The sequence below is a fragment of the Erythrolamprus reginae genome, chromosome 1, assembly GCF_031021105.1.
Source record: "Erythrolamprus reginae isolate rEryReg1 chromosome 1, rEryReg1.hap1, whole genome shotgun sequence".
Lineage (NCBI taxonomy): Eukaryota > Metazoa > Chordata > Lepidosauria > Squamata > Dipsadidae > Erythrolamprus > Erythrolamprus reginae.
Genome location: NC_091950.1, coordinates 127,334,072 through 127,348,260, shown reverse-complemented (window position 1 = coordinate 127,348,260; position 14,189 = coordinate 127,334,072). Strand labels below are relative to the sequence as shown.

Below are 14,189 nucleotides of genomic sequence, written 5' to 3'. Positions count from 1 at the left end.
GGCAAAGCTAGTAGCCACTGTGACAGACGCTTCCAAGCCTCCCGTGGCAGCAGCAGGATTACAACCAGCTGCGAGACTATTCAATGAACCACAAAAGGAGTCCCACCACATTCCATCTTCACAGATTTTTGTGGAAAGCGTCAAACGCCCATGGGAACACCCAGCGGCAGCACAGGGGCCTTCTATGATGGATCGTAGATTCTACACTTTCGATCCGGAAATTGAGGACTTACTATCCTTCCCGACCATTGATCAACCAGTCGCGAGTTTGGTCTCCAACGCGGTGGTCCCGTCGGATCTGGCTGAAGGGTTGAAGCCGGAGGATAAGAGGGCAGAGACACTCATTCGCAAGACCCACCAGATGGCTTCATGGGCCTTGAGGGCGACTGCAGCCGTCTCATTCTTCAACAGAACCAGTATACTCTGGCTACAGGAAATGCAAGCCAGAGTGGGGCCAGAAGAGGGGCGGCTTAGACAGGACCTAAGCAAGCTGATCCTGGCATCCGAATTCTCAGCGGATGCCACCTTAAACGCAGCCAAATTCGCCTCTAGAGCAATGGCAGCAACTCTGTCATCTAGGAGATTGCTTTGGCTACGATCCTGACAAGCCGACGCTAAGTCTAAATGGCGCCTGGCTTCGGCACCCTTCTATGGGTCAGAGCTTTTTGGTCAGTCATTGGACAAGGTCCTTATCGAAGATAAGGACAAGAAAAAGGTGTTACCAAAATCAGCCAGGCGAGCGGACCGACGTCAGACTCCCTTCTACCGCCGCCAGCCCTTTCGCCAGGAGCCTGCCACGGCGGGCACACAAAATCAGAGGCCTTACTCTAGTGGATACAACCAGAACATGTTCAGGAGTAACAGAGGTGGATACGGCAATAGAGGTAGGCAGTATCAGCAATCCAGGAAGCCCTTCGGAAACACTAACCAGAGGGGATTTCGTGGACAAAAATGACTGGGCTATGGAAATCCCTATTGGAGGCCGCCTCCAGGCATTTGCCACAGCATGGAGCGGTACAACTACAGATGCGTGGGCCCTCAATACAGTTTCCCAGGGCCTCAAACTCAAGTTTCTTTATCCACCACATCAACGATTTACCCAATGTCCCTGGACCAGCTGCTCCCACAAGAGGGCTCTCTTGCAGCAGGAGGTGCTTCACCTGTTGGACATTGGAGCAATAGAGCCGGTCCCCCCAGATCAACGGGGGACGGGGTACTATTCGATAGTTTTTGTAGTACCAAAGACCTCGGGGGGATGCAGGCTTATCTTGAACCTGAAGCAGCTCAATCTGTATATCAAGTATGTCAGGTTCAAAATGTATTCGCTCCACACTATTCTTGCCTGCATAAGGAGGGGCGACTGGATGACCTCCATAGATTTGAAAGAGGCATACCTCCACGTACCAGTGCATGCAGACCACCGCAAATACCTCAGGTTCTGCATCAACGACAATCACTACCAGTACAGGGCAATGCCATTCGCTCTGTCATCCGCACTGTGAACTTTCACGAAGCTCTTGGACATTTTAACGGCATCCCTCCGATCCAGTTCAGTGCGCCTGATGGCGTATCTGGACGATATCATCATATTATCGAGGGATCCAGAGAAAGCACAGTCAGATCTACAGGTGACCACTCAAACCCTAAGGGACCATGGCTTCACAGTCAACTTCCGCAAAAGCCATCTGACTCCCACTACGTGTCTCCCTCACTTGGGGACCGTTATAGACTCCCAAATAGGCAAGGTCTTTCTATCACAAGAACGTCGACAGAAAATCCGGGAGATGGTGAATCTTCTTTGTCAACAAAAACAGGCATCCTTGGCCTTCCTATCGCAGGTGCTCGGGACCTTTGTTTCCTGCATCGAGATTGTTCCTTGGGCCTGACTCCACATCAGGCCCCTACAGTGGTTTCTTCTTCCTTACCAACGAAGTCGATCCAGCCATTCCCATCGTCTGGTGTCTATACCGAGAGCGGTCAGACGCTCCCTCCCATGGTGGCGCTCGTCGGCCCTACTTCAGGGTTCCACCTTCCTGAGGACAAAGGAAGTGGTCATCACCACAGACGCGAGCCTCACAGGCTGGGGGGCACACTCGGAGACACAAGTGGCACAGGGGCTGTGGACTACAGCGGATCTAGAAGACACCAACATCAATCTTCTAGAGCTGAGAGCGGTCTTCCTAGCTCTTCAGGCCTTCCACAACGAGTGTCAGGACAATCATATACTGATACTCACGGACAATGTGGCCACCCGTTCCCACATAAATCATCAGGGGGGAACGAGGTCGGGCAGGCTAATGCAGGAGGCCAACGCCCTCATGTCCTGGGCAGAGTCAAACCTACTATCCCTCAGAGCGGAGCATATCTCGGGAGTGGACAATGTGCAGGCGGACTGGCTCAGCAGGTCCACCCTACACCCGGGAGAGTGGCGCCTGGGGGGGGAAGGCATTCCAGGCCTTGATAAGGAGATATGGAAAGCCACTAGTAGACCTGTTTGCCACGTCGGACAACACTCACCTGCAACGCTTTTTCTCCCGCTTCCCGTCACCGGGAGCCGAGAGGGTCAACGCCCTCAGGAGCCCATGGCCGGAGGGCCTATTGTACGCCTTTCCACCAGTATGTCTTATCCATCGGACAATTGCCAAACTGATAGCGGAGAGAGCCGAGATAATATTAATCGCTCCTTACTGGCCACGCCGTCCATGGTTTGCGGACCTGATGGACCTGTCAATATCACCACCGTGGCGGCTTCTGATCAGCCTTGTCTCCCTCAGCCAGGGGTCAGTCTCCCATCCAGACCCCCAGTGGTGGAAGCTTGCCGCGTGGCACTTGAGGGGAACAGGATGAAGGCAGCGTCACTCCCGGAAGACGTGATAGCTACAATTCAGGCAGCCCGGAGGCCTTCCACCACAAGGATATACCAGGCCACCTGGTCAGCCTTCTACCAATTTTGCATGGCTAGGGGAGTGGATCCACAATCAGCTTCAGTGGACCACTTTCTGTCTTTCTTACAAGCAGGCCTTGATAAAAGGCTTGCCTCTAATACCCTTCGCAGCCAGGTGGCAGCCATCTCTACCATAGTCAAACTTAATGACTGGAGATCCATCTCCCATCATCCCTGGGTGAGAGATTTTCTCAAGGGAGCCTCCAATCTTCGGCCTCCAACAGTACACAGATTTCCATCATGGGACCTTTCCTTTGTCCTGGACACTTTAACAGCTCCCCCTTTCGAGCCGCTCCGTAATATCTCGCTTCGGCTATTGTCTTTCAAGACGGCCTTCTTAGTGGCCATCACATCGGCCAGAAGAGTATCCGAGCTTACGGCCCTTTCGGTCAGACCGGACTTATGTCGCTTCCACCCAAATAGGGTGGTTTTACGCCTTGACCCAACCTTCCTGACAAAGGTGAACACCTTGTTTCATAGGTCCAACGACATTGTTCTCCCTGACTTCTGCACACAGGGGAACCACCCGCTGGAACTACGCTGGCACAAGCTAGACGTGCGTAGAGCGGTGAAGATCTACATTCGCCGGACGGCCACATTCCGAAGGACGGAGGCTCTTTTCGTGTCCTTTGCAGCATCTACGATGGGAGCCAAAATATCTCCTACTACGTTTAGTTGCTGGGTGACGTCCTGTATAGCTACTGCTTATACTTCAAGATAAAGGACAGTACCGGAACATGTCACGGCACATTCCACTAGGAGTGCGGCAACTTCCGCGGCGTGGTCCACGCAGGCTCCCTTGGAAGACATCTGCCGAGCTGTGACTTGGACCACCCCAAACACTTTCATTAGACACTACAAAGTGGACTCATTTGGGTCCTCTGAGGCGGCATTTGGCCGGAGAGTGCTGCAGAGGGTGTGTGAATCGCATGCGTCCCTGGTCCAGCCTTCTCCCGACCTGTTATCTTAATATTGGTATATCCCATGTTGGACTCTCCGCAGCAGTGCATTGGAGAAGGACCGTTGAACTTACCTGAACGGTCTTCTCGATGCACTGCGAGGAGAGTCCAAACCCATCCCGGCCATTTGGCCCAGGGGCTCAGTCTAGTTATCTTGTTGAGTTAATAAAGTTGTGTTGATTGCACTACTCCTTCGTTTTTTTTTTGACTGAGCTATAGGGGGGTGGCTACAGGGCGGAGCTAATTATTATGCTAATCTAACTCAGTCCCTAACCAATCAGGCTGAAGTATCACCCATGTTGGACTCTCCTCGCAGTGCATCGAGAAGACCGTTCAGGTAAGTTCAACGGTCCATTCCTTGTATGTCCAATCACACTTGGCCAATAAAAAATTCTATCCTATCCTATCCTATCCTATCCTATCCTATTGTATTCTGGAGTGCTGTTACCTTCCCACCATAGTGTATCTGTTTATCTACTCACATTTGCATGCTTTCAAACTGATAGGTTTGGCAAGAGCTGGACCAAAGATGGGAGCTCATCCCATCACTTGGCACTTGGGTCTTGAACATTCCATTCCATTCCATTGCCTGTCAGAAGGTCGCCAAAGGGGATCACAAGACCTGGGGACACATCACTCCCCCAAAAGCTTCGTATCTTGCCCCAAATCTCTCCAAAAATCGCTCCCCCAAAAGCTTTCTATCTTGCCCCAAATCTCTCCAAAAATCACTCCCCCAAAAGCTTCGTATCTTGCCCCCAATCTCTCCAAAAATCGCTCCCCCAAAAGCTTCGTATCTTTCCCCAAATCTCTCCAAAAATCGCTCCCCCAAAAGCTTTGTATCTTGCCCCAAACCTCTCAAAAAATCGCTCCCGCAAAAGCTTCCTAAGCCAGCCAAATCGAGGTCCTAACGAAGGCAAATGGAGTGAAGAAAGGTAGCAAGGGGAAAGAGACATTTTGAAAGGAGAGGTGAGTTTGGAAGACTTTGGAAGTGACTTGGGGTGGCTTAGGAAGCTTTTGGGGGAGCGATTTTTGGAGAGATTTGGAGCAAGATAGGAAGCTTTTGGGGGAGTGATTTTTGGAGAGATTTGGGGAAAGATACGAAGCTTTTGGGGGAGCAACTTTTGGAGAGATTTGGGGAAAGATACAAAGCTTTTGGGGGAGCGATTTTTGGAGAGATTTGGGGAAAGATACGAAGCTTTTGGACTGGCGATTTTAGCAGCGAGATGGGGTGAAGGAAGCGACAGGCTAGGGGGGATTTTGGCAGCAGGATGGGGTGGCTGCGGGGAGCAGAGGAAGTGGAGGGCTAGAGGGGAAAGTGGCAGGGAAATGGGGCAGCTCCAGCGTTCCCCGCCTCAGGTGCAAGCAAAAAGGGGCGGGGAATTCCGGCGGGGAATTCCCATGCAAGCAAATGGGAAATCCCAGCAGTGACAGACACAAGGTAGGGGAATCCCTTCGGCAGTCAGATAGCTCATGCGCAGTAGGAGACCGCAGGCGCAGTAAGAGAGCCCACGGACCCGAGCTCAGGTTCGTAAGACGGAAAGGGTTTTTAAGATGAGGCAAAGAAATCTTAAACCCCGGGTTTGTATCTTGAAAAGTTCGTATGACAAGGGGTTCGTAAGACGAGGTATCACTGTATTTCTGTTCATTGACAGTGCATATTTTACAATTGCAATTCCACTTTTAAAAAAGCTTAAAAGCAGTTTTCAATTAGAAAAGTTGCCTACAAGTGGCAGGGAAATGGGGCAGCTTCAGTGTTCCCCGCCTCAGGTGCAAGCAAAAGGGGGCGGGGAATTCCAGCGGGGAATTGCCATGCAATCAAATGGGAAATCCCGGCAGTGACAGACACAAGTCAGGGGAATCCCTTCGGCAGTCAGATAGCTCATGCGCAGTAGGGGAGCGTAGGCGCAGTAAGAGAGCCCACGGACCTGGGCTCAGGTTTGTAAGACGGAAAGGGTTTTTAAGACAAGGCAAAGAAATCTTAAACTCCGGGTTCGTATCTTGAAATGTTCGTATGACAAGGGGTTCGTAAGACGAGGTATCACTGTATTTCTGTTCATTGACAGTGCATATTTTACAATTGCAATTCCACTTTTAAAAAAGCTTAAAAGCAGTTTTCAATTAGAAAAGTTGCCTACAAAACAGAATAGTTTGTTCTGAAAATAAAGTAAAATATTTAAAAATTTCAAAAATAGATGTTCATTCCAGCTAGAACTGAAAGATAAATAGGCACTTAACGTAATGATCTGTTAGTTGCTTGCAACATTATAGTTAATTGCAGTTAGCGAAAGAAATGATAATAGTCTTTAATTCAGCTAATGTATACTGTATTTCTTTTGCACATTTACAGATTTGTTGTGGGTAATTTCTTTTAAGCCTTTTGTCTCAAAAATTCCACCCTAACCATATGAAAACGGCTGATTTCAGAATTTTCAGAGGGGGGAAAAGTTACTGCTCCAAAGAAGGGCAACATTAAATCCTATAAAATTATAGGAGACCTCTGCCTTTGCCCTGGCATTTAGACTAAGCCTACACACAACGTTAATAATGATTAGTTTCTGCAATAAGAAAGAACACTGAATTGTGGAAGGTAGTGCCCCACTCTGCTCCTTCAGCACTGCTATGTTCTGTTCAGTGCCACAAAATGTGGTAAAAGTATTGACTAACATTGATTCCAGGGGGAATTAGAAAGGGGTGTTAAAACTTTTAATGAGTGCCAGTAATAGCATCTAAATACGGCCCTAGGGTGATACCCCACTGAATATTAGCTGTGGGTGAGCAAAAGCAATGAATGCCTTCTCCAGGCCATCTGGATTGTCACGGTGGGAAGCAGAATTCTGAATTAGGTTCTGAATCAGGTAGATCTCCAGCTAAAACCATCAGGGCCGCTCTTGTGTTTCTTCAAATTGAACCTTTGGCCCCTTCTCAGAATTCCAGATTGAAGGTCTGCTGTGTAATATTTTTGTACGGTTCACGCCTTAAACAAGATCTAAGTATTGCCCACAACGATCATATGCTGCAACGTCCTGCCTGTCGGTGACTACTTCACCTTCAACCACAACAACACAAGAGCACACAACAGATTTAAACATAATATTAACTGCTCCAAATTTGACTGTAAAAAAATATGACTTCAGTAACCGAGTTGTCGAAGCGTGGAACTCATTACCGGACTCCATAGTGTCATCCCCAAACCCCCAACACTTTACCCTTAGATTATCTACAGTTGACCTATCCAGATTCCTAAGAGGTCAGTAAGGGGCGTACAAGTGCACTAGAGTGCCTTCTGTCCCCTGTCCTATTGCTCTCCTATATCTCCTATACCTTTCTTCTATTCCTATATCTCTTCTATTCTTTCATTGATATGTTCTATTACTATATCTTCTTTTCTATTATTTCTTAGATATATTTTACTATGAGTATCTCCTCTATAACCTTCATCATGTATTTTACTATGTGTATATAGATATATACCCACTAAAACCCTCATTGTTTATTGGACAAAATAAATAAATAAAATAAATAAATAGATTAAAGATAGATTTTTAAGCACCGGAGCCCTGTAGAAGACATAGCCTCCCGTCCCCTGTCCTATTGTCTCTCCTATATCTCATATATCGTATCTACTATTCTTCTATTCTACTCTTATATTACTCTCATAATATCCTTCTATTCTCTAATTGATATATTCTCTTCCTAAATTTTCACTTCTATTTGTTCTCTAACATATTTTACTCGAGTATAACCTCTACAGCCTTCATTGTGTATTATTGTGCATTGGAGAAAATAAATAAAAAAATAAAATAAATGTTGAGATAGAGAAGACCTTTTTTTGTTCCTTCCAATCTAAAACTCCTCTTTGCTGCTTTCCATTTTCCAGATCCTCATAGCAGAGTGTGCCTTACCTCAGACGATGAAGACGATCCCCTCAGCTCTTACATTAATGCTAATTACATCAGGGTAAGTCTGGCAGTTCCAGAGAATCTTTTTCTATATATCGTAAGTGGTTTTGTTAGGCCTCTGTTGCTTTTCAATAGTTGCAGAATCCCACAATCATTTCAGTCCTTCCAGCATGCTGACTGTTCTGTCTGGGTTCCCCCAGACGTCAACACCAACTAAAAAGAGCCAGACACGCTGGTAAAAAGCAAAGTCATTTTATATCTTTGAAAACAAACACAGATAACAAAAACTGTTCTTACAAACTGGAATGCTATGAAGCTTCGCAGAAGAGTCACGACGGCCAGACAATACCACAGGCTTCTTGCTGGCACACACACCACTGTAGATAATAAAACCCACGCCTCCCCCAAGTTTTCAGCCTTCGAGGCCACAAGCCAGAATCAGAGACGCCAAGGATCGAAGCAAGGTCACAGGACTCCCAAAAGATAACTCTCCACAATACAGGAAGGGCGGGCCTGCATTTTCAACCTTTCTGAGGAGAACCACACCCAAACCCAGCTGTTGCCTATTAGGGATGGAAATACCTGGCTAATTGTCCCCTTCGTTGTGCTGCCCTTCTCTGCCTCATATCTATGATGGCTTGTGCGTTCTCATCTAATGACTCCAGGCCACTCGCTGGGGAGAGCTCTTCCCCGGGGGTCTCAGGCTGTTCTCCCTCCTCCTCGTCCTGACATTCCTCTTCCCCGTCTGCCTGGTCCTCCTCCTCCTCCTCCTGTTCCTCATCCTCCCCCTCTGAGCATGGAGCCGGCAGAGTTCCAGCCGTTCCCTGAGGAGCCTCAGACTGAATCACAACACTGACAAAGACACAGATTCAAACCTCAACATTTGTAAAATATACATGCGGTGATTTAAAGTGTGACTTGCTAGCAATCTTTGAATAGTGAATGACAGTCATATAACCTTTAGAATCCAACAAGGCCCCATAATGGGGTGCTAAATGTAGCCCCACTCAAATGAATTTTGGGTTAACATCTTACATAGCATAAATCGCTCCTATTGCCATAGGAACCGCTAGGTTTTGTATAAATCAAAGTTATGCTGCTTGTGCTTATTTGTTTCACTTCATGTGAAATGTGAGTGAAAGAATGTTTCTTTTTAATTTACTAAACAGCTTCTAAATGAAAACTGAAGAACTGAGGACATTTCAGCACTCACGAACCTTGTTGGGTTTTTTTGTTTTGTTTTGTTTTTTGCTAGGGCTATAGAGGAGAAGAAAAGGTGTACATTGCCACTCAGGGACCCATAGTTAATACTGTCAGTGATTTCTGGAGAATGGTATGGCAGGAGCATTCTCCAATCATTGTCATGATCACCAATATAGAAGAGATGAATGAGGTAATGCCGAATCTCTATTTTCTATTTTTTTAAAAAATTCTGTTTTGTGTCTCTGGTGTATTCCTGAATAAAACATTATTCCATTCATAAAACTAATCTGCTTTGTAACATTGGTAATCAAGGTAAAGTTGGAATATAGTTTAAAAGCTTGATGAATAAAAACTTTAACGTTTTTTAAAAATTATTTTATTAATTTTCATATTTTCCACATCTTAATATTTCTAAGCAGATCTACATCCATATATATATACATTAATTTTAATTCTTATATAATTTGTACATTATACATTGCTTTCCTTATGATCTCTTCTTTCATTTCCATGCCTCATTGTCTCTTAATCTTTCTTTTATCTATTCATACCATTTAACCCATATATTATGGTACTCAGAGTCTTTTTGTCCATTTAACTCCATCATTAAATGGACAAAATGTCCATCTCGGCACAGTCATATATATTTCTTTATGATTTCCTTTTCCAGAGGTATTTAAGAATCTTTCCATCATTGCACATATGTGATCCTTGTCGCAGTCCTGATGTGTATTATTAAATATTTGATGTTTTTAGGATATTGTTTCCTTACAATTCCTACTAAAAATAATTCAGGTGTATACTCTATCATTGTTTCTATTATTTCCTGCATCCACTTATGTCTTTGTCATACTAAGTAAAAACTTTAACATTTACTTCCCAAAGGTCCCTCTTCAAAAGGCAACTAGACTTCCTTTGTTTTTGCTTGAAGACGTTTCACTTCTCATCCAAAAAGCTTCCTTGGTTCTGAACTGAAGAAGCTTCGTGGATAAGAAGCGAAAGGTCCTCAAGCAAAAATCAACAAAGTCCAGTTGCCTTTTGAAAAAGCATCCTCGGGACAACCATGATCTGGATGACTGAAACTTTCCATAGACGTATAATTGAACCACTCCCGAAGTACATTTCCTATTTTTGTTTTGGGGCTAGAGGAGTGAGCCGAACCTATGGCACATATGCCAAAGGCGGCACGCAGCGCCCTCCTTGTGGGCACGCGAGCTGTCAACACAGTTCAACTCTGCCATGTGCCTCCTGCCGGCCAGCTGGTCTTCAGGTCTCTGTCAGGGGCAGGGTGTATGCAGGAGGCATGGGCATGCATGGAGGTTTGGGCATGTGGGGAGGGCATATGCATGTGCAGTGCGATACGGAGGACCATGCACATGCACGAGGGACAGGGTGTATGTGCAGGGGCTGTGCACATATTGCAATTTGGGGGTTCGGGCGCACACGGGCACTTATTTATTTTATTTTATTTATTCATTCATTCATTCATTCGATTTTTATGCCGCCCTTCTCCTTAGACTCAGGGTGGCTTACAACCTGTTAGCAATAGCACTTTTTAACAGAGCCCACATATTGCCCCACAATCTGGGTCCTCATTTTACCCACCTCGGAAGGATGGAAGGCTGAGTCAACCTTGAGCAGGTGATGAGATTTGAACCACTGACCTACAGATCTACAGTCAGCTTCAGTGGCCTGCAGTACAGCACTCTACCTGCTGCGCCACCCTGGCTCATTACTTGGAACTTGGTCTGGAAAAGAACTAATGCCATGTTAAGGCCCTATCGATAGAATACCCTGCCAGCAAATTTTGTGGCCCTTGTTTCCACCTGTTGAAAGCTTATTTAGTTCTGTGTTAGGAACTTAGCATGTACAGTGGTACCTCTACTTAAGAACTTAATTCGTTCCGTGACCAGGTTCCTAAGTAGAAGCAATTTTTCCCATAGGAATCAATGTAAAAGCAAATAATATGTGCAAACCCATTAGGAAAGAAATAAAAGCTCAGAATTTGGGTGGGAGGAGGAGGAGGAAGAAGAGGAGGAGGAAGAAGAGGAGGAGGACAATCGCTGCCGAAGGAAGAAGCACCCCCTTTTGCCTTTCCGTGACCAGACGCTCCGGGAGGCAACCTCGCACCCGGTGTATGGGAGGCAGCGCGAGAGAGTTACCACAGCGAAGTGGTTTATTCCCTCTCCAAGTGCCCAGAGAAAGGAAAATGCTCCGTTCACTCTGGGCTGCCAAAGCCTCCTTAAGCACTACTGAAAGGCTCCTCTGATAGCCCAGAAAAGCCTGAGATGGCCAGGATTAAAGGGGGAATGGCAGGAAACTGGCCGGGCCTTCATGCCGTTCTCAAATTTCCTGGGAAATTTTTCCGGGCTCGGGTTCATAAGTAGAAAATGGTTCTTAAGTAGAGGCAAAAATATCTTGAGCACCTGGTTCTTATCTAGAAAAGTTCTCAAGTAGAGGCGTTCTTAAGTAGAGGTATCACTGTATTTTGAATTGTCTCCTTGCTTCCCTTTCCAATTGAGCCATGAAAGTAGCTTTAAGAAAACTGAAGTTTAGTTGGCAAAATATTTGACCAATCTAGAAAAGTAGTGTAAGTCAGCTCCTACCAATCTAGAAAGCTTTGGGTCGACTTGTCATGTTTTCATCATAATTTAAAGCTGCAGTATTGTAGAGTTGCTACAAAGGAAATGGAAATCTTACACATCTGGAGATCTCTGTACACACTTGTGCTTTATCAGAGAGATGTGGCTTAATGAAGTCATTCATTATTGTTCAAGACTTGGTGACGCTTCACAATTTTTCCATTAAAAAAAGAATTGTGTTGTGACTCAGATCTAAATATAGATTGCAGGAAGAATATTTGTGTTCACGCTATATACATTGATTCTAATAATTGCAAAGATTAAGGTTCCAGTACTCTGGCACTCTTATAAAATGTAATGTGAACTGACAGACAGCCCACGGAAATGCGTAGGTGTTCTTCATTTCAGCTGCTCCAAGACTGAGCTATAGATAGCTACTAGCACTTCGGATAATGTGTGTGCTCTTCCCTCACCACACACATACTCAATGGAATGTTGAAAGAAAAAACTGAGAATTCTGTCCGTTCATCAGCTGGATAGTTCTTCAGCATAGAACAGAATGAGGCATACTTTGGCATGGGAGGAAACATAGATTGTGTTTAAAATGGGCCAGACTTACTTGGGGACTATGCAGAAAAAATAATCCCTTAACTCACTCCTATGAGGGATGCAATTAAGAAGTGGTTTTGATGGTTTATTGCAATCAAAGCCCACTCATTCTAATCACATAGCCCAGGTATACATACAACTACCCCGAGTGCTCGGAGAGGGACGTATAAATCTAATTAATAAACATAAAATAAATAAATACACATGTAGGAAATGTGTGTGCACAGTCCCTGATTAGTCCATAGAACAGAAACTATATATCACACGTGTACAAAGAGATGAAAATGTTTCTTCATTACACAGTATATGGATACCCCCTGTAGCTACTATTAGTTAAGGGGTAGAAAAAACCTGGATGTTTTTCTTCCTTCCTTGGTTAAAATATTGCTTGACAGTGGACAAACATGAATGGGTAGATTCCAGCAGATGGGAGGATAAAACTTATTAAAGTTTGTTGCAAAATAAGAAGCACACCCAGATGACTGATTCAACTGGATTCAATTACTTCTTTATAAACATAATAACAGATGAATTTACAATACCATTAGCAGATTATTTCTTCAAGTAAACACAAGCAGGAGTTAGATTCATTTCAGCAGAGTACAGAGAAGAGAGTGCAGAGTGGAGTGACCCACGCCCAGCCTTAAGCATGAGTTTTAGTTTCGATTCTCTGCACAGACTCATACCTATCATTCTCCCAGTCATGAATATTCTAATAAAAATGAACATTCAGAAGAAGAAATAGTTGGAATTATATGACAATAACATTTCTCATCTACCTATCAAATTCCAAAACAGTTGTAGTTTTCAGGTCATATTCAAAGCCAACTCATAATAGGGGACATTATACTTCTCAAAATGAATGGTAATAGGGGCATTATTGACCATAGATAGTGCTGGAATTATAACCATTCATTTAATGACCATTGAAAGTTATAACAGCACTGAAAAAAGTGACTTAGACTGCTGCAGGGTCGCAAGCGTTTGGGTGAACCCTTAGCTCTAGTCACTGTTGGGCCCACCTCTGTTCTATGCTATCCATGTATAACTTACTTTTTGACTCATTGGCACCGCCCCTGCTGTTCTCACCAGAGCTGCCTGAATTGATTAGGTGCCTGTTTGAAGCTCCGTTTTTCTCTTAAAGGGACGCATTCGAGCAAAGCAAGTGAGCAAGCGTGCTCATAACCAGCAAATACTTTGTTAAAGTGCAGCCCACTTCTGCTTATGACCATTTTTCACATTTAATAACCATTGCAGCATCTCTGCTCCCTCTCCTTCACATATTTTAATCCTCTACTTTCTGTTTCCTTCTCTGCTCTTTGTTTGTCTGAGTCTTCTGGGAAGTATACAGTGTTTCCTCGATTTTTGCGGGGGATGCGTTCCGAGACCGCCTGCGAAAGTCAAATTTTCGCGAAGTAGAGATGCGGAAGTAAATACACAATTTTTGGCTATGGACAGTATCACAAGCCATCCCTTAACACTTTAAACCCCTAAATTACCATTTACCATTCCCTTAACAACCATTTACTCACCATTATTACTGGTACTCACCATTGAATAAGACACTTAGTGATCCTGATATTTATAAACATAATTATTTTTTAAGAATAATTATTTTTTTTGTTATTTATTTGCAAAAATTATTAGTTTGGCGATGATGTATGATGTCATCAGGCGGGAAAAACCATGATATAGAAAAAAACGTGAAGTATTTTTTAATTAATATTTTTTGAGAAACCGTGGTATAGGCTATTTGCAAAGTTTGAACCCGCGAAAATCGAGGGAACACTGTACTTTATATGCTTTTGAAAACTTCTGAATTGTCTGTAAAGTTATTTCTTGTATCCTTGTATTATACATATGATAATGTATTCATTTTAATTTATTTTAAAACAAATTCCTGTGAATGTTTTAGCCTTGCTATTTCATTCTTCCAAAAATCAAATAGCTTACAGCATGATGGTACTTTTTTATTATAGTCTCAAAAGGGTCT

At 44.4% G+C, this 14,189-nt stretch overlaps 1 protein-coding gene across 3 annotated transcripts in view; it reads left to right on the top strand.

Annotated features, from left to right (window-relative positions):
* The window catches only part of PTPN5 (protein tyrosine phosphatase non-receptor type 5), a 93,838-nt gene that overhangs the window by 64,152 nt on the left and 15,497 nt on the right, over positions 1-14,189 (top strand). For all 3 annotated transcript variants that reach the window (XM_070764545.1, XM_070764526.1, XM_070764535.1), the window contains 2 exons: positions 7,781-7,860; positions 9,058-9,195. In XM_070764545.1, coding sequence (XP_070620646.1) covers positions 7,781-7,860; positions 9,058-9,195 — 218 coding nt within the window. The remainder of the gene's footprint in view (positions 1-7,780; positions 7,861-9,057; positions 9,196-14,189) is intronic.